The following is a 23,215-nucleotide window of genomic DNA, read 5'->3' as shown; positions in this document are numbered from 1 at the left end:
TACGTCTAACAACAAATATTCAGTTAGTTAATTCAGCTAATTTTTGTAAGATTTAATTAAAGTAATTACGTGTACAATCAAAATACACAATGCAAGCAGAATGCATAGTAAATAAGTAAATAGTTGTATATGCTTTATGTTACACATTTTATACTGTTTTCATACTTTTTACATTTAAATTATCCTACAAAGTAAAATTTATAACATCATATTTCGTTTATAAATTTATCCTCTTGGAGAATTCTATGCAAACAATACGACTTAAATATATACATTATTAGATACGAATCCGCGCTATGCGCGGACATTGTTTTACAAAATATCATTAAAATTATTCAGATTATATTATAAGATTTTCAATTTTATGGTTTATATTTTGTGTTATATAATATAAGATATATATTATATATAATATATTGTCCTTACATGTATATAATTGATTTGTGTTATAATGTGTTGTACATGGTGTTATCTGATGTATAATGTTTCATATGTAGTATTTTAGCGGTTTGACTTGATGATTAATTGTGATATTATTGTATTAATTAAGGAGTTAATTTGTTTAAATTTTATATTATATTATTTTAATTTATATTATATCATTTTTTAAAAATAATTTAATAGTTTAATAATTTTAACCAAAATAAACTTCTTATATCAAATTTTTTATTTCGAGATTTTTAAATTTTAAACATTGTAATTATCAAAATATATTATACATTGAAAACTATATATTATTAATGGTTCTCTATATATTTCATATTTAACATTATAAGAAATGAAGAAACATTACATAAATATCTCTTTTTAGCATCGTTAGACATATTCTAAATTCAATTTGTAGTAAATATATATAAGAAGTTAGTAAATAGGGAACTCGAAAGGTAAGGAAAAATATTTTTAAAATAATCAATTTAATTTTCAAACAGGATAAACGGTATGCAAAATACATTAGTGTATATTTGATCAGATCGATAAAAAAGTGGTTAGAATATTTTGCTTAAATGCTTGTAAATAGATCTTTGTTAAAGAGTTTTTCTTGCATACCGTATATAGATATTTTTAAAGAGTTAACAATATTAAAAAATTGATAACTACTGCTATTTTTTATTTATTAGAAAACATTATATAAATTCACAAATTCTTATTATTTTATTTCTTTTAAAAAAACATTAAATATAAAATAATTAAACCTATAGGTTCAACTCAACAAAAAAATATTAAATATCTATTCTATTAATTTTCCTGTATGACCAATTGATATATGTTAAGTCCAATTTTATTTCTTTTATTCAGAGATAAAGTAAAATGTATATATCAAGTTTACGTAACCGTTTGCTCCTAATTAACCGTTTGCTTCTATATGATAACATTTTTTGAACGTGGACGTATAATGTGTTTAGTGGCCGCCATGCTTCCGTCGATAATTTTTAATACTAACCGCACATAACCCTAATATAACTGTCCTATTAATAATTAAGCATATGTTTACTGTCATATATACACTTTGTTATTTCATATATTTATTGACTATTACTCTAACGTAACCATTTGTTATCAATATGTAGTTCACCAATAATATGTGTTTAGTTATGCAACATGACAAATTTAATATAATTACTAGATTCTGACATGTTTTTAAAAAAATGGTTATATTTTTTATTTTACATTTTTTGAAATTTAATTTTTATATTTGTGTTTTAGTCATATTTATATTTTTCTTTGTATAATATTTTCTTAAATAATTAATAAGAGATTTTAATAATTGTATTAAAATAATTAGACCACATCTATATCAAATAGGTCATATTGTTGTTTTGATAGAATGAATCAAAGCTTCTTACTAATGATTTAAAAAACATTTTACAAAAATATGATTACAAAGAAAAACAAAAATATCTATCAATAATATTAAAATTGAAGTTGTCGTAAAAAAAAATAAAAATAAAATTGAAGTATGTCCTATTGATATTAGTTTGGTTCAAAAAATGTTACTACATAATCAATATTACATTGGACTCATATATCAATATAAAAACTAATTATATAAAAATAACGACCTTTTACTATACATATATACACGTAACATTCACTGTAATCCCAAATTTTTAGGAGCCCACTTTTCCAAATTCAGTTTTATTAGACAGTTATATTAATAACAAAGCAAAAGGAATAAATGATGATCATATTTGATATTAACAACTGATAGCAACATATACAGATATAATACATTTTTTGTAAGCGGTTTAGTTATTGTGTCTACTTTTTCTTTTAACTAAGGTTCTAATGGGTTGATATTAATAAGTTGTGTCCACCTAATTATTTTATAACTGTATCTAAATAATTATAATCACCTTCTAAATATTGATATATGTTATGTTTAATTATTTATTTATTCTATTAATAATAACTAACTTCTATTTATTTTTTATAACTGTACCTACTTTAATATTGTTACTAACCACTTTATATGTTTATTATTATTGAGTTTTGATGAACATTCAATTCTCTCAGAAATTATTCATGCTACAATTTTTCAAAAACAGTTATGTTTCTTGGTGATTTAACTCAGTTCCAAAGAAACCCAGGAAAAAAACAATTATATTTCTCAACAGGTATTTGTGTTTGGAAAAATTTCTGAATTTTTTTTCATCAACACTATAAAAAACAGTTATATTCTCAACGGGTATTTATAATTTCTGAACTTTTATATTTCTCAATGTTTTCTTACATTGAAAAAATGAACATTGGCAGAATTATTATATATTAAATAAGTGTGGATTGGTGGATTTCGGATCGTGGTTACCTGTCGATCCGCATATTATTTAAAATTTTAAAATTAAAAAAATTAAAAAATACAGAAATTTTAAATAATAATTTAGAATTTAAATCATGTATGAATTTTTTATTATAAATATATTTTAATAATAACTAAAGCGAAGCAGGTGCGAATACAAAATTATCTGTTTGCGAATTGTGTGGGTCATATTTTTTAACCAAAGAAAAACTGAAAATCCGCGGTGGGTCAACGGGACGAGTTCGACCCGAAACTCAGCCTTAACTGTGCGTATACCAGATCAATTTTAAATTGTTATTATTTAATAAAATATATTTTGATTAAAATTTATACACAAATATGATTAAAAAAATACAAATATAACCAGAAAGAAAAAAGAAATATCAAAAATTAAATTTAAAACAAAAAAATATATTCGTCCTTTTAAGGACGGGTCAAAATATATTTCTCAATGGGTTGACTAAACCCGCGGATTTCAATTTTCAATTTTCAACCCGCGGATTTCAGTTTTAGACGAAACAAAATTGAAATCCGCGGGTTGGCGGGTTCGACTGCAATATACCTCATCAAATTTTAAATTGTTATTATTTAATAAAATATACTTTGGTTAAAATTTATACATAAATATGATTATAAAAAAATCATATATATAATCACAAAAAAACATAAATATGAAAATTAAATTAAAATAAAAAATATACCCGCCCTTTAAAGGGCGGGTCAGAATCTAGTTCTATTATATTAAAATAGAAGTCACAACTTCATTTCATGTGTGATATTTTAAGTTTGACCATTATTTAGAAGATTTATAAATACACATAACTTAACTATAATATCATTTAATATCTTCTTTTCAGAATCTTTTCAAAATTTATTTTCTAAAATTGATTAATTAAATTTTAGTTGTCATAAAATATAATCAGAAATTTAAATTTAATTTAGTTTTAATTTATAAAAAATAAAAATTACATATTGTAATGATAATAGCCACTTAATTACGGGTCGAAATCATAATACATTAAATAAAAAATAATTCTCAAGTATGTCATTTAATCATCAAAATAAAATTCAATAGGAAAAATTAAATAGATAATAAGAAGCAACATATACATATTTGAAATAATTAGTTAATTAACAACATAAAAACTATAAAATTATTGTAGTTAAAAAAATGATTTAAACATTTAAAAATATGAATAATTTTAAAAATATATACTAATTAAATAAAACAAATACATATATAAACATGAAAATAAATACCCGCACGGTTGTGCAAGACCACCACGACTCTGAATTCTATGCAAACAATACAACTTAAATATATACATTATGTAATGAGAAGTAGCTGTTCTTATATAATTTACATTAAATAAATATATCCATAGGGTAACATATACACATCAATAAGAGCCACACATATTTTGATATACAATGTTATAGAATGTAACAATTATAATTCATACAAACTAAAATTTATGATTTATTTTGTTACACTTATAAAATAAATGGATTATCTTATTTGATTTTAAATTTAAAAAAAATCAATGTAAAACATGTTAAAACACGAGTTATTAAAATAGATTTCCCATAGCAAGGGTTCAAATAATTTGAAATTCTGGACCATTTAGGAAAAAATAACTAAAAATGATATATACATTTTTACAAATTATATACAAAACTTAAAATATTAAATTATATATTTAATTTATAATGATCATTATTTTTCAGAATCTAGTATTCTATTAAAATAAGATGTTTTAATACAATTATTAAAACATCTTATTAATCATTTACAAAAATATGATTAAAAAAACATAATTTAAAAAATCATATTAATCATTTCTAAAATATTTTACACAAATATGATTACAAAGAAAAACACATATATGATAAAAAACACAAATATGAAAATTAAGTGACTAAAAAAATGTAAAACACAAAATATACCCACCATTTGAAGGGCTGATCAAAATCTAGTTATAACTTAAATTTATCCACTTTGCCAACAAAAAAAAACTTAATAGTTACCCTAGTTTCCCAATATTCACAAGAAAAAACAATTCCGGTTTGAGTTATTGAAAGCAATTAGATTCTGGTTAAATTTTGGTTTAGTGAGGAAATAATTTCCCAAAAAGCGCAAGTTGCTGTTACATGTTCGAAAAAGACCAAACAAAGGGCCCAAAAAGGACGCAAGGCCCAGTACTCAGAGCGAGCGAGCGAGTGAGCGTGATTCGCATAGTTGCATCGAAGAGAAAAGAGAAGAGCGAGAACAAAAAATTATCTGCGAGAGGGAAACAGAAATTGAAAGGAAAAATTTTGGCAATTCTTCGTGATGAATTCCTTTGTCTGAACAAATTTCGTTTTCGTCTTCGATTCGTAACTGTTCCGAGAGAATAAAATTTGCGATTGCAGCAGCCCTAGGAATTTTTTTTTTTAATTTTCGTGCCCTAATTTCTCGCGTTTGCGTTTTCAAACGTCCAATTTCAGGTGACTCTTGCTCAATTCCCTAATTTGAGATTTCTCGTACGTCTCTCCACTCGCTAATTTGATTAGAATGCTGTTATGGTTACTACTGGGTGCTACTTGTATTTCTAATCTCTTCGTTAGCTTCTTTGCAATAACACTTACTAAAAAGAGTTGTGATGAATGCAAGTGTTTTTCAGGATATCTTGTAGTAAATGCCGAGGTTGATCCCATGGAAGGAGGAGGACTTAGCGATACTGGAGCAGCAGCAGCCATTCAGAAGGCTCAAGCGGACCTAAGGTAATGTTTTTTTCTTTTGCTGATGCTAATAGTTTCTCTCTATTGCGTAATGAAAAATCACTTGTGTTGTGTTTCAACAGGCTGGAGTACCATGTCCGCGAGGAAAGGAGGAGAGAACTGGAGTTTCTGGAGAATGTATGCATTACTTTATTTTTATTATATCCTCTTTTTTTCCTTTTTGGAGTCTTTATTATTCTTTCTCTCTTGTATAGGGTGGCAATCCTTTGGATTTCAAGTTTGGTTATGCTACTTCTCAAAGCGTTCAGTCTACATCCCTCACAGATAAGCAAGCAGTAAAGAGGTATTTTTCCTTTTTCTTTTTTTTTTTCTGATTTCATGGATCAAGTCATGATTTTTTTCCTATTTTTACGTACAGCGGAGTTAAGGATAGCCTTCTCCGGACTGCATCACCACCTGGTGATTCCGTGGAGGAGAGTAGTGGTAGACCTGTAGTTTCTGAACCCAATACAGCTGATAATCTCTTACTCTTTGATTCTGATACTAAGTCACTTGAAGGAGACAAAAATTCACAATATCCTAATAAGAGGAGCAGAACTTCTGAATCGCAGCAACGGTCTTTCAAAGTTAATCATTCCCGGGATAAAAAGGAAACTGAACATTCTGCCATTTTTCGCCCTTATGCTCGTAGAAACCGATCTAAGATAAATCGTGATCCAGCACGGGCAAGCTCTACTGAGTTAGTTCAGAGTCGTGGTGGTGGTCTTGCAACGTCTCTCTCAGTTCGCAAGGAGTCTGCTGTGGATGTAAAGGGTTCTGATTCCGAAGCAGGCAGTCATAAGACTAGGCAAGCTCCTTGCCCAACCTCTGCAACTTCCAATGGTAATAATACCCTTTTAGAGGATGTAGTCCCAGGTAACTTGTTTAAAACAGAAGATGATGAAATGGTTGTACGAGAAAGCACTGCTGCATCAGAAAACAGTCCAGTTGAAAAGAAGGTAAATATCTCGCATAGAGAGACTGGTCTTACTGGAGTGAAAGAACATGCTGTCTCTGCTAGTGCAGAAATGGATTCTCTCAGTGCTGTAATGACTGGTTGCCAGGAATCTAACTCTAGCCAGTTGAATGGCCTTAAGGATCCCATAGGAGAGAAAGAATGCTCAAAAGATAGCGCTGCTGTAGAGGCAAAACAGTTAGATCGAGAGTTCTCTCATGCTAACGACGTTGAAGTAGATGTACAGACTAAAGTAGATCTCCATAGAGTGGACAAATCTGACTCCAACAGTATGCCTATTCAGAATGCTTCAAGAGTAGAGGAGATACTGGATCCCACAGTTTGCGAAATGGCGAATACAAAGAGCGACGAGGCTGGTGAATCTGCCATTATTATTAGTGAGCAAAGCCAATCAAAATCGCTCAAAGTCGAAAATCAAGAGCAGATACGTACAGTGGAGCTGCATAATGAAAATAAATGTTCTGAAACTGAGAGCAAACAACAAGATGATTTGGACATACCGCAAAATGATATTAAAGTTACTAGTGGATTAGCTGACGCTTCGGACAGCTCTTTGTGGCCTATAACGTCTCAGGCAGCTACAGAAACCAGTCCTTGCAGAGTTAGCAAAAACGTATTGCCGGACCCTGGCATTACAGCACTAGAAGACCAGCATAGTTTAGACGATAGCTCAAGAAAGGCTGATACTTTGATGGAGGACTCTATCCTTGAGGAGGCTCGAATTATAAAGGTTCTCTTTTTCAACTTGGCTTGGTGATCTCAACCTACCAAGCTTTGGAGAAGTTCTAGTTACTTTTTTATCCATTGCCTTGTATGTCTGACATGCTACACTAACAGGAAAAGAGACAGAGGATTGCTGAATTATCTTTTGGTACCTTACCAGCGGAGGTTCGTGCGAGATCTCAATGGGACTTTGTCCTTGAAGAAGTGGCATGGCTGGCAAATGATTTTGCGCAGGTGCGGTGCATTTGATCTTTCTTATCTGATTTTATCGAATCAAATGATAATTTTTTTTTGCCTTTTATGGACTGCCATACTGGTTATTACTAAGAGCATATATGGGTACTCCTCTGTATGAATGGTGTCAGTCTTTCTGTTACTAGAACATTTATAACTACGTCGAGATATTGCATTTCTGTTGAGCCCTTTACTTCTTGAATTTTAGGAGCGTCTTTGGAAGATGACTGCTGCCATGCAGATTTGCCATCGAGCTGCTTTTACCTCTCAGCTGAAATTTGAGGAACGAATTCAGCACAGAAATATGAAAAGCTTAGCTTCAACCTTTGCTAATGCTGTCTTGCAGTTCTGGAATTCTGTGGAGGTCCTTAAGGAGCAAGAGGAGACAAGCTTGGGAACTAATACGGTATACGACTGCCTCGCATATCTGTCTTATGTTTTATTATGACAATGATGGCTATATGGTTTTTCTTTTACTTTGGTGCGCACTCACACTGTCACACACATTCTTTGTATATTCGCCTCTGACTGTGACATTGGATTACTCTGATTTTCTTTTGCATAGTCTTCCATCTTGAAGTCTAAGACCTTGCTCTGGTTTTGTTGCTCTTTTATTACACTATTGATCATTCCTTTTTGGATCATATGCAGGAGACAGTGAAGGAACTGAAGTCCGATAGTGGCAACAAATGTTCAGCTTCTGGTGTTACAGAATATGCACGCAGATTTTTGAAGTTTATTAAGACTACCCCCCATCTGCAAGCAACAGCACCGCCCACACCTGAGCATATGTGTGACCCTGGCATAGTGGAGACATCTTGGGATGATCAGCTTACAGAAGTATGAAATTAGTCATTTGTTTTTTATGCAGCCTTTCCATTGAATACTAACTTTGTGGATACTTCTCTATAACGTTGTAACTGTTCTTTTTCATGTGCAGGAAAGCTTATTTTATTCAGTTCCATCTGGTGCAATGGAGGCCTACCGAGGGTCCATTGAATCTCATCTTGTCTTGTGTGAGGTATGTGAGAGTATTTAGTGCTAGGAGCTCTGATCAGGGCCTTACATAGGTGTCGCATATAAATATATATATGTTTGAATTTATGAAGATATCTAACAACATTGTCCGTCTCAGAAATCCGGAAGTAGCATGCAAGAGGAGGTTGAGACATCAGCGTATGATCCGGCAGAAGGTATACAGAATATATTTAGTTGAGCTCCACATTCTGGATAAACGGATACTGATTTTTTTTTCAACTATAGATGCAGGATACAATGGTTATGATGAGGATGATGAAGAAACGAGTAGCTATTATATGCCTGGGGCTCCTATATATAGGAAATCAAATAATTTAACCCACAAAAAAAGAAAGAACTCGATGAAGTATCATTCTGCCCGGTCATATGATCATGGGGCTGATTTGCCGTATGGTAGCTATACTGGGGGCTCCAACCATTTGATGGACAAAAGGCCTGCCAGTAATCTCAATGTTGGTTCAGTTTTAATGAAGCGAATTCGCACTGCTTCCAGGCATAGGATTGTCAGTGGGGACACTAGTGGGGATACTAGTTCTTTTCAGGATGAGCAAAGTAGTTTGAATGGTGGATCTGCCGTTCAAAAAGGCACAGAAGTTGAATCTAGTCGTAATTTTGAGAAGCAGCTACCTTATGACATGGCTGAAACATCAGAAAAACCTAAGAAGAAGGTTCATCTGGTTTGCATTATGTTTCGACATATATCTGACTTGATTTTCATTGAATATATTTGATTAATTCTGGCTTTACATGATAATTTGCAATTTGCATTTTTACAGGGCTCTGCATATGAACAATCCTGGCATCTTGATTCAGTGGTCCATGGTGAACAGGTAATATTTCTGGATCTTGAAAGTTAATGTCAACAAATGGCTAAAGCGCCACAGAAGTTTTTAGCAGTGTCAGTTTTTTATTGAAATGATAAATGTGATATATGTTGGGGATGTTTGAAGCCTTTGAGAGTAAGCTTTAATACTTGGCTTCTCGTTCTTGTTTTCCTTTCTTTATCTTAGAGTCGTAGTTATTGACGGTAATCTAACTTGAAATGGGAAGCTTTATGTTATTGTGTAGGTAATTGTAACAGTCTACTAGGAAGAATCTAATGACTTCTTATTTTGGCAGGAGCACCGGAAGAAGAGACAGGACAATCAATTCAATATGAATGGTATCACTCAAGTATCCTCTTTTAGCTTCTTGTTATAAGACTGCATGAGTTTGTTCTTTAGCTGTCAGGTCTAACTGGGGGAAGCGTAAGCTTCACCTGGTAGCTATAGTATCAATACTCTAGGAGCCGTTGCACATTATTGTTTAAATTGTTCAATTTTAATAATCATTAAACTCTAAAGTGAATGTTCCTCAAATGGATTTAATTTGAGATCTCGATGACATTTTTTCTGTATTTTGTAAGGTCTGTATGGTCCACATAAGAAGCAAAAGACTGTCAAACAATCACTGGATAGTAATTTTCGTAGTACTATTCCTTCTCCGGCAGCTTCTCAGATGAGCAATATGTCCAACCCCAACAAATTTCTTAAGTTCATTGGGGGCGGGACAGGGGCAAAAAATTAAAAGGCTTAAAGGTATGTGCTCCAGTTTTTTTCTTACTTTACCATCTTGTTTTTTTTTCCTAAGATATATCTGAAAATTAGAAACTTTATTTATGCAGATTTCTTCTGGTCAACATGGATCTGAAAATCCATGGACATTGTTTGAGGACCAGGTTTTTATTTGTTATCTCTGTTGAACATATAAAGATTGTAGGTTGCGTTTTGCATATCTGAAATATTTGTTTTCCACTGTGTAGGCGCTCGTTGTCCTGGTGCATGACATGGGCCCTAACTGGGAGCTCATTACTGATGCTTTAAAAAGCACTCTTAAAATTAAGGTAAGAGTGTGCTTGTTCTGGAATTTCTTAATATGTTATAATGTTAAGACATTGGTTTTTTGACAAAAAAATATTATGACGTTGGGCTGGTAAATGTTTTTCTTTTTCACTTATCCATTGTCCTGGAGAAGTTGTTTGAGTGCCTTTTTTACGTTAACTATACAGCGTATATATCGTCATCCAAGTGATTGCAAGGAGCGGCATAGGATTCTAATGGACAAAACTGGTGGTGATGGGGCTGATAGTGCTGAAGACTCGGGAAATTCTCAGGCTTATCCATCCACTTTGCCTGGCATCCCAAAGGTTCTCATTTTACCTGAGACATTGAGTTAAAGCTTCCCCTATGATTAGTTTAACCTGTGGTTTCCCTGGAATTGTTTGTTATACTCAGGGAAGTGCGAGACAGTTGTTTCAACGCTTGCAAGGGCCGGTGGAAGAAGATACACTGAAGTCCCATTTTGAGACGATATGTTCTATTGGAAAGAAGTTTCATCAAAGATTCATACAGGTCTGTTCACCCAGTGGTTACCTTTTTCTTAGAAAACTTGTTTTTATGCTTGTTATTTAACCATATTCTGACAATAGTCGTAGCTCCTCCTGTATGCCAATATGGAGTCCTTCGCCTGTAGAAATTCGGTGTGGGTTTGTAGAGTTGTGTAGAGGTTATGGTTCCCGAGAGTGTCATTAGTGCTATTTTGGACGATGTATAAGAGTTTGAATATTAAACCGTAATGGTCCTGATTTTGTTTCTTCTTGTTGCTTCTGTATGTTTGGTTTCGCTTCATCTATCTTCAAGAAGGATGGTCGGGAACCTAAGCAGATAGTACCAGTTCACAATTCTCAAGTTATGGCTCTTTCTCATGTATTTCCAAATAATCTAAATGGAAGTGTCCTCACGTAAGTCTTGGTGTTTCGCAAGATTTATGTATCTCCTGATTACTAAGTTTTCCACTTCTCTAATATCTCGCTTCTCTCCGGATGAAGGCCCCTTGATCTCTGTGATACATCGAGTTCAGGTGAAGATGTATTTTCACTCGAAAATTCAGGTCTTCCAATGCTCCCGGTTTTACCAGTTGTTCCTGCATCTGAAGCAAATCCTTCTAGCAACAACTTGTCAACCACATCTAGCCCAACCAGTGCGTCGGCAAGGTATTTTTCATGTTCCTTGTCTGAATTCATACAGTTCTGCTCTCAGCTAAAAAATCACAGGTTATTTCAACGTCAAGTGATAAGACTTTCCTTTGTCCTTTCTGGGATGATAGATTCAATATTCCTAGAGGATCGTTGACACCAGAGGAACAACACCGAATCCAACAACATAATCAGACGTCATCCGGTAGAAACCGGCATCAGCCTTCTTTATCAACTCCAGCGGCTGTCTCAGGACCTGATCCTGGGCCTCGCCCACCTGGTGGAAATGCTGTGAGTGTAAATGGAACCCATAGGAGCTCACCGTTGTCAAGGCCTGGTGTTCAAGGGGTGAGCTCATTGGCAGTGCAAAACACTGGCAGCATGCTTTCCTCTGGGATGGGAGGAAATTCAAGTGCTGGAAATATTAAATCTGTAGGAAACTCAACGTTAAGGCCCCGTGGAGCCATGCAGCATATGATGCGGGTAAACATCTTTTTCCTTATCGCCATTTTGTGCCATTTTTTGAACAATTCTTCTGATTTGCATGAGTTTCGGATGCAGGCTGGCAAAGGGAATGGTCTGGGGATTCCGGCTTTGAGTTCTGGATTTACCAATCAAACAATTCCGTCAGTTCAGGCATATCCAGGCCATCTTTCCCAGCAGCATCAGCTGTCGCAACAGCCGCATGTTCTTGGCAACTCACTCACTCATCATCTCCAGAGTCCTAATCGTGCAGCTGGGACACAGCAGCAAGCGTTTGCTGCTATTCGTCAAAGGCAAATGGCTCAGCGATATTTGCAGCAGCAGCAACAACAGTTTCCAGCAGCCGGTGCTATGCCGCCACATGCACTATCATCACGACCTCAAGTTACTCCTGTATCTTCTCCGCAAAACAGTCCTCAATCGCAACCACTTGCTTCGTGTCAGCCGATGCCTCCGTCGTCAAATATGACAGCAATTGGACATCAGCAACCTCTAAAACCGCAGTTGCCGGTTCATGGTCTGGGTAGGAATCCTCAGTCTGGTGCTTCAAAAGTAAACAATCAAGCTGGAAAACAGCGGCAGCGACAACCCCAGCAGCAATCTGGAAAACAACACCCACTCCAACGGCAGCCAACTCTTGGTCAGCAGCAAAATAAACCCTTGAAAGGAGGAAACATCATGCATCAGAGTATCTCTGTTGATCCCTCACACTTGAATGGTTCTACTATGTCCCCTGGTGTACATGGTACTGAAAAAGTAGAGGCGACAGTTAAAGCTACGCCTAGTCAGCCATCCAACCTAGTGACTGCAGTGAACAAATATACAGAGTCATGTACCTCCCCAAAACTGCCAAAAACATCTCCCGCTTCTTTACCTCTTTTGGCCCATCATCATCATCAGAGGCAATTGCATTCAGATAATATCATCCAAGGAGAGAAATCAGCAGTGGTTCCAGGTAACATCTTATCTACCTCTAGTCCGTCTGTTACACCAGCAGTTGCACAACCCAACCATCAAGATTTGCTGCTACACCAAAAGCAGGGCAGTCAGCCGCAACTAACATCTCATAGAACAGTTCATCAAAAGGCTGATAATACCCTACGCGACCCAGAGTCTGTCATTAATACCACCCAAACAGCTAGTACTGGTGTTACAGAGGATGCGCCTCAGGCGAGTATTAGTTCGGTGCCCACGGCTACAGTTGGTTCGACTGCTGTCCATTCTCCTCCAGATGAATTGGACTTACCATCGTGTGATTCCTTGGAGAAGACCGGTGTTTCTAAACTAACCAGTTCTATTACAAATTCATCCGGAAGAGACCCAGTAACAGATACGGCACAAGAATTAGGCATTTCGGGTCATCACGACAAGGCTGTAACAGAAAGACAACAGCAACAGCTACGACAAGCTCCACCATTAGTACAAAGGACACCACAGTTATCAGAACAATTGCCTGTTCAAAATCAAAAACATATTCCTTCTGAACAGCAGAAGCAGCAGCCTTATCTTAAGACGCTGGAATTAGAAGCAATCCATGAAAAGTCAACTCACAGGCCTCCTGACACCAAAGTGGAATGAGAGATGAACCTAGAATCTCAAGCAGTTGAGATCCTGCGAGGGTTACGTTTGCTCAACCTACAGTGTACAGGTTTCAACTTATCTAATATCTAATGGTAAATCTTGCATTGACTACAATGCTTAAAATATTCATAGGTTGAGTAAGAGAAACTAACTGAGACAAGTGTATGCTTAACTTTGCAGATGCAGTTTGCTATTCAGAAATGGCACGGTTATGACGTGAGAACGTTTGGATGATTCGTGCTCGTCTTTTGGCCCTGTTTCAACACAGTGGAAGTATCTGATGGGCCCAACTATATATTCTTCCAAATCCTAACCTAATAAAATTAATGCATCGTTGTAGCTCATCCTTCTCTTTTGATTTGGAAGAGTAGAAACAGTTTTTTTTCTTTGTTTTTTTGGTAGAGTAGAAACAGCTGTAGAAAGGTTAAGTTGTGTACACAAGTTTTCTCCACACCCACTTTTTGCATCCTCCATTTTGTGGTGTATATATATTAGGGGGCCTTAGGGGCCTTCTTTCTGCCTTTTTTTCTCTTTATCTTCTTCGATTTTTGCGCACCATACTCGTGGGTATAGATTAGTTTTGATGTAATGTTTGCTTAGCTTCGGTGGAGAACTTGGAAAGAAGTAAAGGAAAACCATTTGTTAAATACTTTCACAGAGAATCTTTGATTATGAGCTGATAATGCATAAGTAACTAGATCACCAATCAGCTTGGAAATCATAAAAACATAAACATGATTAGTTTATCATAATAGGATATCAAAACAATTTGTATTACAATCCTTCACCTAGTGTGTTCATCTCTCGCCGCCTAACTGCCATATTTTTGCCCAAACAGATCAATTGCTTTCTTGAATAAATCAAGCTCCAACATTATCTTGTCTTGAACTTCATTGCTTGGACCAATCTGTTTATGCAATTGTACAAACCAGTCTCCAATTCCTCACGAAACACATCTTCAGGATTTGTTTAACCTGATAGCTTGATTAAAGAAGAATCCAACGGTATAAAGAGGCTGATGAAGCTGACAATTCCACTTTTCTACGAGTGATACCAAAAAGATTCTCATATTTCTCGCGTCATCTTGAAACTTCTAATAGCCTATTCTTGTCCATTTTCCCATTGCTGGTTTCTTTTCTCATGCTTTCCTTGGCCGTTTACTCTTGTTCCATTACTCAGATGTGACCATCTTCTTCAGGGTTGACGGTTGAGTGTGAAACTGACACATAATTATGAATGAAGTGACAAAGCTTGTAACAGTTGCTCTATGCAATTTGTGTTGATTGGTGAATCTCATCTATCATGGTCACACGTTGAACACGACAGTAAAATGCAACCATTCATGAAGATGCAATTTTTCAATGCATTCTTTACTATCTCAAGCTTTCCAATCTCTTCTACAATTAGGTCTAGACAGTGTGCTTCGCAAGGAGTCTAATAGAGATTTAGGGGGTGTTATTGGATTGTGAATTTCCAAAGAGTTTTGATGATTTTTTTAAATTAAAGAGTTTCCTAAATTAAAAAAGACTTCTGATGATTTTTTTAGATTTTTATAAAATTAGTTAACGAGTTTCGTAGATTGTACAAATGATTTAATTGAGGATAACTATAAACTTTTGTAGATTTTATTTTAAAGTATTGCAATATTGTTTTGTTTTATTTGTTGTTATCCAAAATCTTTACGCTATCAACAAACTTCTAATATGAATTTTACAAAACTATGTTTTCGTATGTTTATGTCAATTTGAGCATTACTGGTTTTAATTTTTTTTATTCATTGAACTTATGAGTCGACGAATCATAAAATATTTGGTCTCGTTCATTTTTTTTTGTCTTTTGTTCCAAACTATTTTCTTGATTGCGAAGAGATTCTCGTTTCTGATAAAGAACTTCTCATTGTATCTTGTGATGATGATTATAAACTGGTTTCCCTCAAAAATGGTAGTTTCAATAATTTAGGTATATTTGTTTAAACTTTACGGTGGGGTGAGCCGTGAGTGACCCAGGGAAGAAGGATGTGATGTGTTACAATTTTACGACTGCGAATGAGTGAGGACGTATTGCAATTATAGATTTGTGTCATCTGCAATTAAATTTTGTTAATTTAAAAAAAAAAGACTTTGAGAATACTTGATCAACTGGCAATACTTTGATAAACAAATTTTATGAAGAAAAGTTTTACAAATCAACAATCCAATAACAACAGATTTAAAAATATGGTAAAATCAGTAAACTTTAATTTCTTTTGAATAACACAAGACTTTTATTAACTTTCATTTAATTGTTTTGTTCAAGCAATTTTCTTTAAATTGAAATTGGACTCATTAGATTTTATTTGAAAACTACAGAACTTTTAAAGTTAATTTTATTCATATACAAGATATTGGATCCGTACATTGGACGGGTTTTGATTAATATTTTAATTTTAAAACGTAATAATGAAAAAAAAAATTAGTGAAATTGTATAACTTTTGCATATATTGTGTGAACATAGTTTATGAAAAGAATTCATTTTTCACATAAGTTTTGGTTCGTACTTTTTATTTTAATAATGATGGCACATAAACGAGTTATTTGCAATTTCATATATACGGCTAGAGAAAAAATTCATATGCAAAAATTCAAATGGAATCCAACCTAAAGAAATACGAATAAGAGAGAAATCTAAAGAATTTGAAAATTGAATCAAGCCAATTGAGTCGATGACAACGTCATACACATTATAAGCTCTTAGTTTAATGTTTGTATTAATTTGATATGTTATTTTTGTTGTTTAAACATATTCCATGGTAATTTTGTAATGTTTGTGTTGTCATTGTAGGGTCTCAAGATTTTTTTTGTGCACTTATTATCATTTATATAATTTGGTTTGCATGGTTTATTTATCTTTAAAATATCTATAATCTATATATATATTTCTCTACACTTTATCATAAAATAAATAAATTCTATTATAGATGTGAGTTTCTCCGACTCTATTATACAGTTTTAATATTTTAATAAAAAATGTGATGAATGATATTTTCATCTTTATATTTAAACAAAATAGCATATCTCTATATTTAACTCCAATAATAAAAAATTGTATTACATAATCATATGTTGGAGAAAATTCACTTCTATAATATAATTTTTATATTTTAAAAGAAAATATATAAATGAATATATAGGTGAATTGGAAATATTCTTAGTTGTTTAACCAATAGAAAACATCATGGATTAACATTTTTTCATGCAATTAGAGGTAGCTAAACTATTAATACTTTATGTAGTTTGATACTAAACCATAAAAATATATGTGTATGATAAATATAATGTATCTGAATTGTGTGAATAACTGTTTATGAAAATAACTTGTACTACATGTTTAATATACATGACAAAGACACAATCATTAATATTTTTTTTTGTAATTTTATTTTTATATTCAGTATAAGATATAGTCTAGTTTTTTTTCCTTTTTCTTTTTAAAAAAGATAAAATAAATGAATCTCACTTTAGATCTGCAGTTATAATAACAAAATTTTCCAGAAAATAAATATGCATATAGGCCTAAATTATAATTTTCTGGATATAATAAATTAATTACATGATTATACTTATATAAGATTTCTGATAAAAAAACTAAATATATAACTTTACATCAAATAAGAGAAAATTCATTCCTACTTGTTTTTTTTTGGTCAAATTACCGCTCCTCACTTTTCAGTAACAATAAATAATTTTTTTATAAACTTTTTCATTTTTAAATAATTTTCCAAATTCACTCTTTTGATTATATATTTCCATTATAATATTTAACTAAAAACGAATTATAAAAAACATAGTAAAAAATGTAATAAGATGATCCGTAAAACTTGATGTTTTTTTTATATTTTTGAACAGTTGGCAAAGAAAAACTTGATTTTTTTACCAACCACATATAAAGAAATGATGTTTTTGCAAGTTATTTGGAAGACATCAAGATATTAAAAAGAAGTTTCAATCACTCAGAACTCATTTATATACCCGGACGTTGAATAAAAGGGGACAATCTTGCACGGAGTGTCAAACAACAATCATCGTTTGTCGTTCATGTGGATGCCGAGCTACCGGTGTGGTTTGTAGAATCTTAGTTGAGTCTGTTTTTTATTAATGTAAAAAAAATAGAAAGAATAGTTTAAAATACAAATAATAGTAGTAGCAAAAGTTTAATTTATATTAATCGAATAAAAAGATACACATATTAATATTAAAATAAAAAAATAAAAAAATAAAATTTCAAATTTTCTAAAAATTATTACTTGTTTCCTTTTATTTTTGTTCTTCTTGTCTTTGCGTTTGTTGTCGGAAGTTTACTAAACAGAAAAATAAAAATCTAAGTATTAAGTTACACATACAAACATAATATAAAGTATATTTAATTTATAATTTATTTATGAATATTTAAACCGAATTAATATTCCCACTAAAAATTTTAATATTCCCGCTAAAAGTTTAAATTTTTTTCTCCGCATAAATATTATTATTTTTAAAATAAATGAATAAATTTAAAATTTTACATAATAATATATTATTTTTTGAAAGAAGTTTTACATAATAATATATTTTATTTGAAAGAAGTTTTACATAATAATATATTTTACTTTCTTATATTAAAATTCAAAACCCTATTTTTTTTTTTAATTTCTCTCACTCAGGGCGCTCTCCATTTTCTTCTCTATAGAATCACAAGCAATCAATCTTAATAAGAAGTCCTTCTCTTATTCAATCACTCAATGCTTTAGAAAAATAACTCAAAGACTAAAGTCTCACAAAATCATAGCTTATGTCATTACTCGACATTGCTTTTATAAAGACAAAACAAAACCTATTCCTAATTGTAAACAAACAAATACTATGATGCTTATCTCTTAAGATCATTAACCAACTAGGAATTACTCCTTTCTCAAGTTTCTTTCAAGCTAACTCCAACATTCTGTCCCTTAAGTTTGAACTCTTTTGCACCCACATCTTCAACTCCAATGAGGCTTCTCATCTCCTTGAATTGATCCCACCAAGCGATTTTGTTAGTATGTTGGCTCTCTGTTCAGTCCCGGGCACGTGCTCAACTTCAACTTTCTCGTTTTCAACGCACTCTCTATAAAATGAAACCTTCTATATATGTGTTACTTCGGCCATGGAACACATGATTTCTTGTAAGTGCTATTGCTGATTTGTTGTCAACTCTGATGATGACTCGTTTGCAAGATTCATTGACGACCTAGCTCAAAAACTCTTGAAGCCAGATGGCTTGCTTAGCGGCTTCCGTAGCGGCCATAAACTCTGTTTCACAACTTGGTTGCACAACTATTTCTTGCTTCGTAGAGCACCACGTTATAGGACAATTTCCAAGATAGAATACATGGCCTGTTGTACTCTTCCCATCGTCGATGTCCACGTTATGTGAACTGTTGCTGTAACCTTCCAGCTTCAAATTTCTTCATAATTATACTTATATACAATTTCTAATAAAAAAAAAACTAAATATATAACTTTACATCATATAAGAGAAAATTCATTCCTACTTGTTTTTTTTTGGTCAAATTACCGCTCCTCACTTTTCAGTAACAATAAAGAATTTTTTATAAACTTTTTCATTTTTAAATAATTTTCCAAATTCACTCTTTTGATTATATATTTCCATTATAATAATTTAACTAAAAACGAATTATAAAAAACATAGTAAAAAATGTAATAAGATGATCCGCAAAATTTGATGTTTTTTATATTTTTTAACAGTTGGCAAAGAAAAAACTTGATTTTTTTACCAACCACATATAAAGAAAGGATGTTTTTGCAAGTTATTTGGAAGACATCAAGATATTAAAAAGAAGTTTCAATCACTCAGAACTCATTTATATACCCCGGACGTTGAATAAAAGGGGACAATCTTGCACGGAGTGTCAGACAGCAATCATCGTTTGTCATTCATGTGGATGCCGAGCTACCGGTGTGGTTTGTAGAATCTTAGTTGAGTCTGTTTTTTATTGATGTAAAAACATATAAAGAACAGTTTATAATACAAATAATAGTAGTAACAAAAGTTTAATTTATATTAATCGAATAAAAAGAGACACATATTAATATTAAAATAAATAAATAAATAAATAAATTTTCAAATTTTCTAAAAATTTGCGTTTGTTGTCGGAAGTTTACTAAAAAGAAAAATAAAAATCTAAGTATTAAGTTACACATACAAACATAATATAAAAAATATTTAATTTATAATTTATTTATGAATATTTAAACCGAATTAATATTCCCACTATAAATTTTAATATTCTCGCTAAAATTTTAAATTTTTTTTGTTTCTCCGCTTAAATATTATTATTTTTTAAATAAATGAAAAATTTAAAATTTTACATATTATTATTTTTTTGAAAGAAGTTTACATAATAATATATTTTTTTGAAAGAAGTTTTACATAATAATATATTTTACTTTCTTATATTAAAATTAAAAACCCTATTTTTTTAATTTCTCTCACTTAGGGCGCTCTCCCTTTTCTTCTCTATAGAATCACAAGCAATCCTTCTCTTATTCAATCACTCGATGCTTTAGAAAAATAACTCAAAAACTAAAGTCTCACAAAACTCATAGCATATGTCATTACTCGACATTGCGTTATAAAGACAAAACAAGACCTATTCCTAATTGTAAACAAACAAATATTTTGATGCTTATCTCTTAAGATCATTAACCAACTAGGAATTACTTCTTTCTCAAGTTTCTTTCAAGCTAACTCCAACATTCTGTCCCTTAAGTTTGAACTCTCTTGCACCCACATCTTCAACTCCAATGAGGCTTCTCATCTCCTTGAATTGATCCCACCAAGCGATTTTGTTAGTATGTTGGCTCTCTGTTCAGTCCCGGGCACGTGCTCAACTTCTACTTTCTCGTTTTCAAAGCACTCTATAAAATGAAACCTTCTATATATGTGTTACTTCGGCCATGGAACACATGATTTCTTATAAGTGCTATTGCTGATTTGTTGTCAACTCTGATGATGACTCGTTTGCAAGATTCATTGACGACCTAGCTCAACAATTCTTGAAGCCAGATGGCTTGCTTAGCGGCTTCATAGCGGCCTTAAACTCTGCTTCACAACTTGGTAGCACAACTATTTCTTGCTTCGTAGAGCACCACGTTATAGGACAATTTCCAAGATAGAATACATGGCCTGTTGTACTCTTCCCATCGTCGATGTCCACGTTATGTGAACTGTTGCTGTAACCTTCCAGCTTCAAATTTCTTCATAATTATACTTATATAAGATTTCTAATAAAAAAAAAACTAAATATATAACTTTACATCATATAAGAGAAAATTCATTCCTACTTGTTTTTTTTTGTCAAATTACCACTCCTCACTTTTGAGTAACAATAAAGAATTTTTTTATAAACTTTTTCATTTTTAAATAATTTTCCAAATTCACCCTTTTGATTATATATTTCCATTATAATAATTTAACTAAAAACGAATTATAAAAAGCATAGTAAAAAAATGTAATAAGATGATTCGCAAAATTTGATGTTTTTTTATATTTTTTAACAGTTGGCAAAGAAAAAACTTGATTTTTTTACCAACCACATATAAAGAAAGGATGTTTTTGCAAGTTATTTGGAAGACATCAAGATATTAAAAAGAAGTTTCAATCACTCAGAACTCATTTATATACCCCGAACGTTGAATAAAAGGGGACAATCTTGCACGGAGTGTCAGACAGCAATCATCGTTTGTCGTTCATGTGGATGCCGAGCTACCGGTGTGGTTTGTAGAATCTTAGTTGAGTCTGTTTTTTATTGATGTAAAAAACATATAAAGAACAGTTTATAATACAAATAATTGTAGTAACAAAAGTTTAATTTATATTAATCGAATAAAAAGAGACACATATTAATATTAAAATAATAAAAATAAATAAATAAATTTTCAAATTTTCTAAAAATTTGCGTTTGTTGTCGGAAGTTTACTAAAAAGAAAAATTAAAATCTAAGTATTAAGTTACACATACAAACATAATATAAAGTATATTTAATTTATAATTTATTTATGAATATTTAAACCAAATTAATATTCCCACTATAAGTTTTAATATTCTCGCTAAAAGTTTAAATTATTTTTGTTTCTCCGCTTAAATATTATTATTTTTAAATAAATGAATAAATTTAAAATTTTACATAATATTATTTTTTTTGAAAGAAGTTTTACATAATAATATATTTTTTTGAAAGAAGTTTTACATAATAATATATTTTACTTTCTTATATTAAAATTAAAAACCCTATTTTTTTTTTAATTTCTCTCACTCAGGGCGCTCTCCCTTTTCTTCTCTATAGAATCACAAGCAATCAATCTTAATAAGAAGTCCTTTTCTTATTCAATCACTCGATGCTTTAGAAAAATAACTCAAAAACTAAAGTCTCACAAAACTCATAGCATATGTCATTACTAGACATTGCTTTTATAAAGACAAAACAAAACCTATTCCTAATTGTAAACAAACAAATACTATGATGCTTACCTCTTAAGATCATTGACCAACTAGGAATTACTTCTTTCTCAAGTTTCTTTCAAGCTAACTCCAACATTCTGTCCCTTAAATTTGAACTCTCTTGCACCCACATCTTCAACTCCAATGAGGCTTCTCATCTCCTTGAATTGATCCCACCAAGCGATTTTGTTAGTATGCTGGCTCTCTGTTCAGTCCCGGGCACGTGCTCAACTTCTACTTTCTCGTTTTCAACGCACTCTCTATAAAATGAAACCTTCTATATATGTGTTACTTCGGCCATGGAACACATGATTTCTTGTAAGTGCTATTGCTGATTTGTTGTCAACTCTGATGATGACTCGTTTGCAAGATTCATTGACGACCTAGCTCAACAACTCTTGAAGTCAGATGGCTTGCTTAGCGGCTTCCGTAGCGGCCATAAACTTTGCTTCACAACTTGGTAGCACAACTATTTCTTGCTTCGTAGAACACCATATTATAGGAAAATTTCCAAGATAGAATACATGGCCTGTTGTACTCTCCCCATCGTCGATGTCCACGTTATGTGAACTGTTGCTGTAACCTTCCAGCTTCAAATTTCTTCCACACAAGAAATGGAGCCCAAGAGAACATGTTCCACGCAAATATCTCAGTAATTTTTTTAATGCTGCACCATGAGACTCCTTCGGTTCTTGCATATACCTACTAAGCACCCCAACGCTGAATGATAAGTCAGGGCGAGTGTGCAGCAAATATCGAAGACAACCAATGCTTCGTCGATACTCCCTTTCATCGACATTCCTTTCACTGGGTGACTTAGAGAATTTAGCATTCATTTCCATCGGTACGTGGGTTGGATTACATGAACCCATTCTGGGTTCCTCAAGTATTTTCCTTGCATACCTATCTTGTTTCAAAACAATACCATTCTCTCCTTGATGAACTTCTATCCCAAGTAATAGGTTAGTTTGCCAAGATCACTCATCTCAAATTTAGTTGCAATCTCTCGCTTGAATTCTTGTATCAGTTGAAGTGATGATCCGGTCACAAGTAGCTCATCTACATACACAACCACGACAAAAGGTAAAATTCTGT

At 32.3% G+C, this 23,215-nt stretch overlaps 2 protein-coding genes across 2 annotated transcripts; one reads left to right on the top strand and one right to left on the bottom strand.

Annotated features, from left to right (window-relative positions):
- The first annotated feature begins 5,005 nt into the window (after positions 1-5,005).
- LOC108854332 (chromatin modification-related protein EAF1 B) lies at positions 5,006-14,128 on the top strand. The gene is given in 24 exon segments (XM_018627860.2): positions 5,006-5,320; positions 5,461-5,560; positions 5,641-5,695; positions 5,773-5,861; positions 5,937-7,263; positions 7,371-7,490; positions 7,699-7,896; positions 8,142-8,330; positions 8,431-8,511; positions 8,626-8,683; positions 8,754-9,205; positions 9,305-9,358; positions 9,648-9,690; positions 9,934-10,071; positions 10,074-10,105; positions 10,192-10,245; positions 10,330-10,410; positions 10,576-10,713; positions 10,802-10,918; positions 11,207-11,307; positions 11,395-11,559; positions 11,673-12,024; positions 12,103-13,697; positions 13,786-14,128. Coding segments are annotated over 22 exon segments (5,412 nt in total). The 5' UTR covers positions 5,006-5,320; positions 5,461-5,492; the 3' UTR covers positions 13,603-13,697; positions 13,786-14,128.
- An 8,396-nt stretch (positions 14,129-22,524) lies between these two features.
- On the bottom strand, positions 22,525-22,962 carry LOC130511376 (secreted RxLR effector protein 161-like). Its single transcript, XM_057008333.1, has one exon. The coding sequence runs from the start codon at positions 22,960-22,962 to the stop codon at positions 22,525-22,527; it is 438 nt and encodes a 145-aa protein (XP_056864313.1).
- Between the last annotated feature and the right edge of the window lie 253 nt (positions 22,963-23,215).

This window comes from Raphanus sativus, chromosome 4 (genome assembly GCF_000801105.2).
Source record: "Raphanus sativus cultivar WK10039 chromosome 4, ASM80110v3, whole genome shotgun sequence".
In the NCBI taxonomy this organism is placed as follows: Eukaryota; Viridiplantae; Streptophyta; class Magnoliopsida; order Brassicales; family Brassicaceae; genus Raphanus; species Raphanus sativus.
The sequence above is the reverse complement of the archived record's forward strand: the minus strand, read 5'-3'. Positions and strand labels throughout refer to the sequence as shown.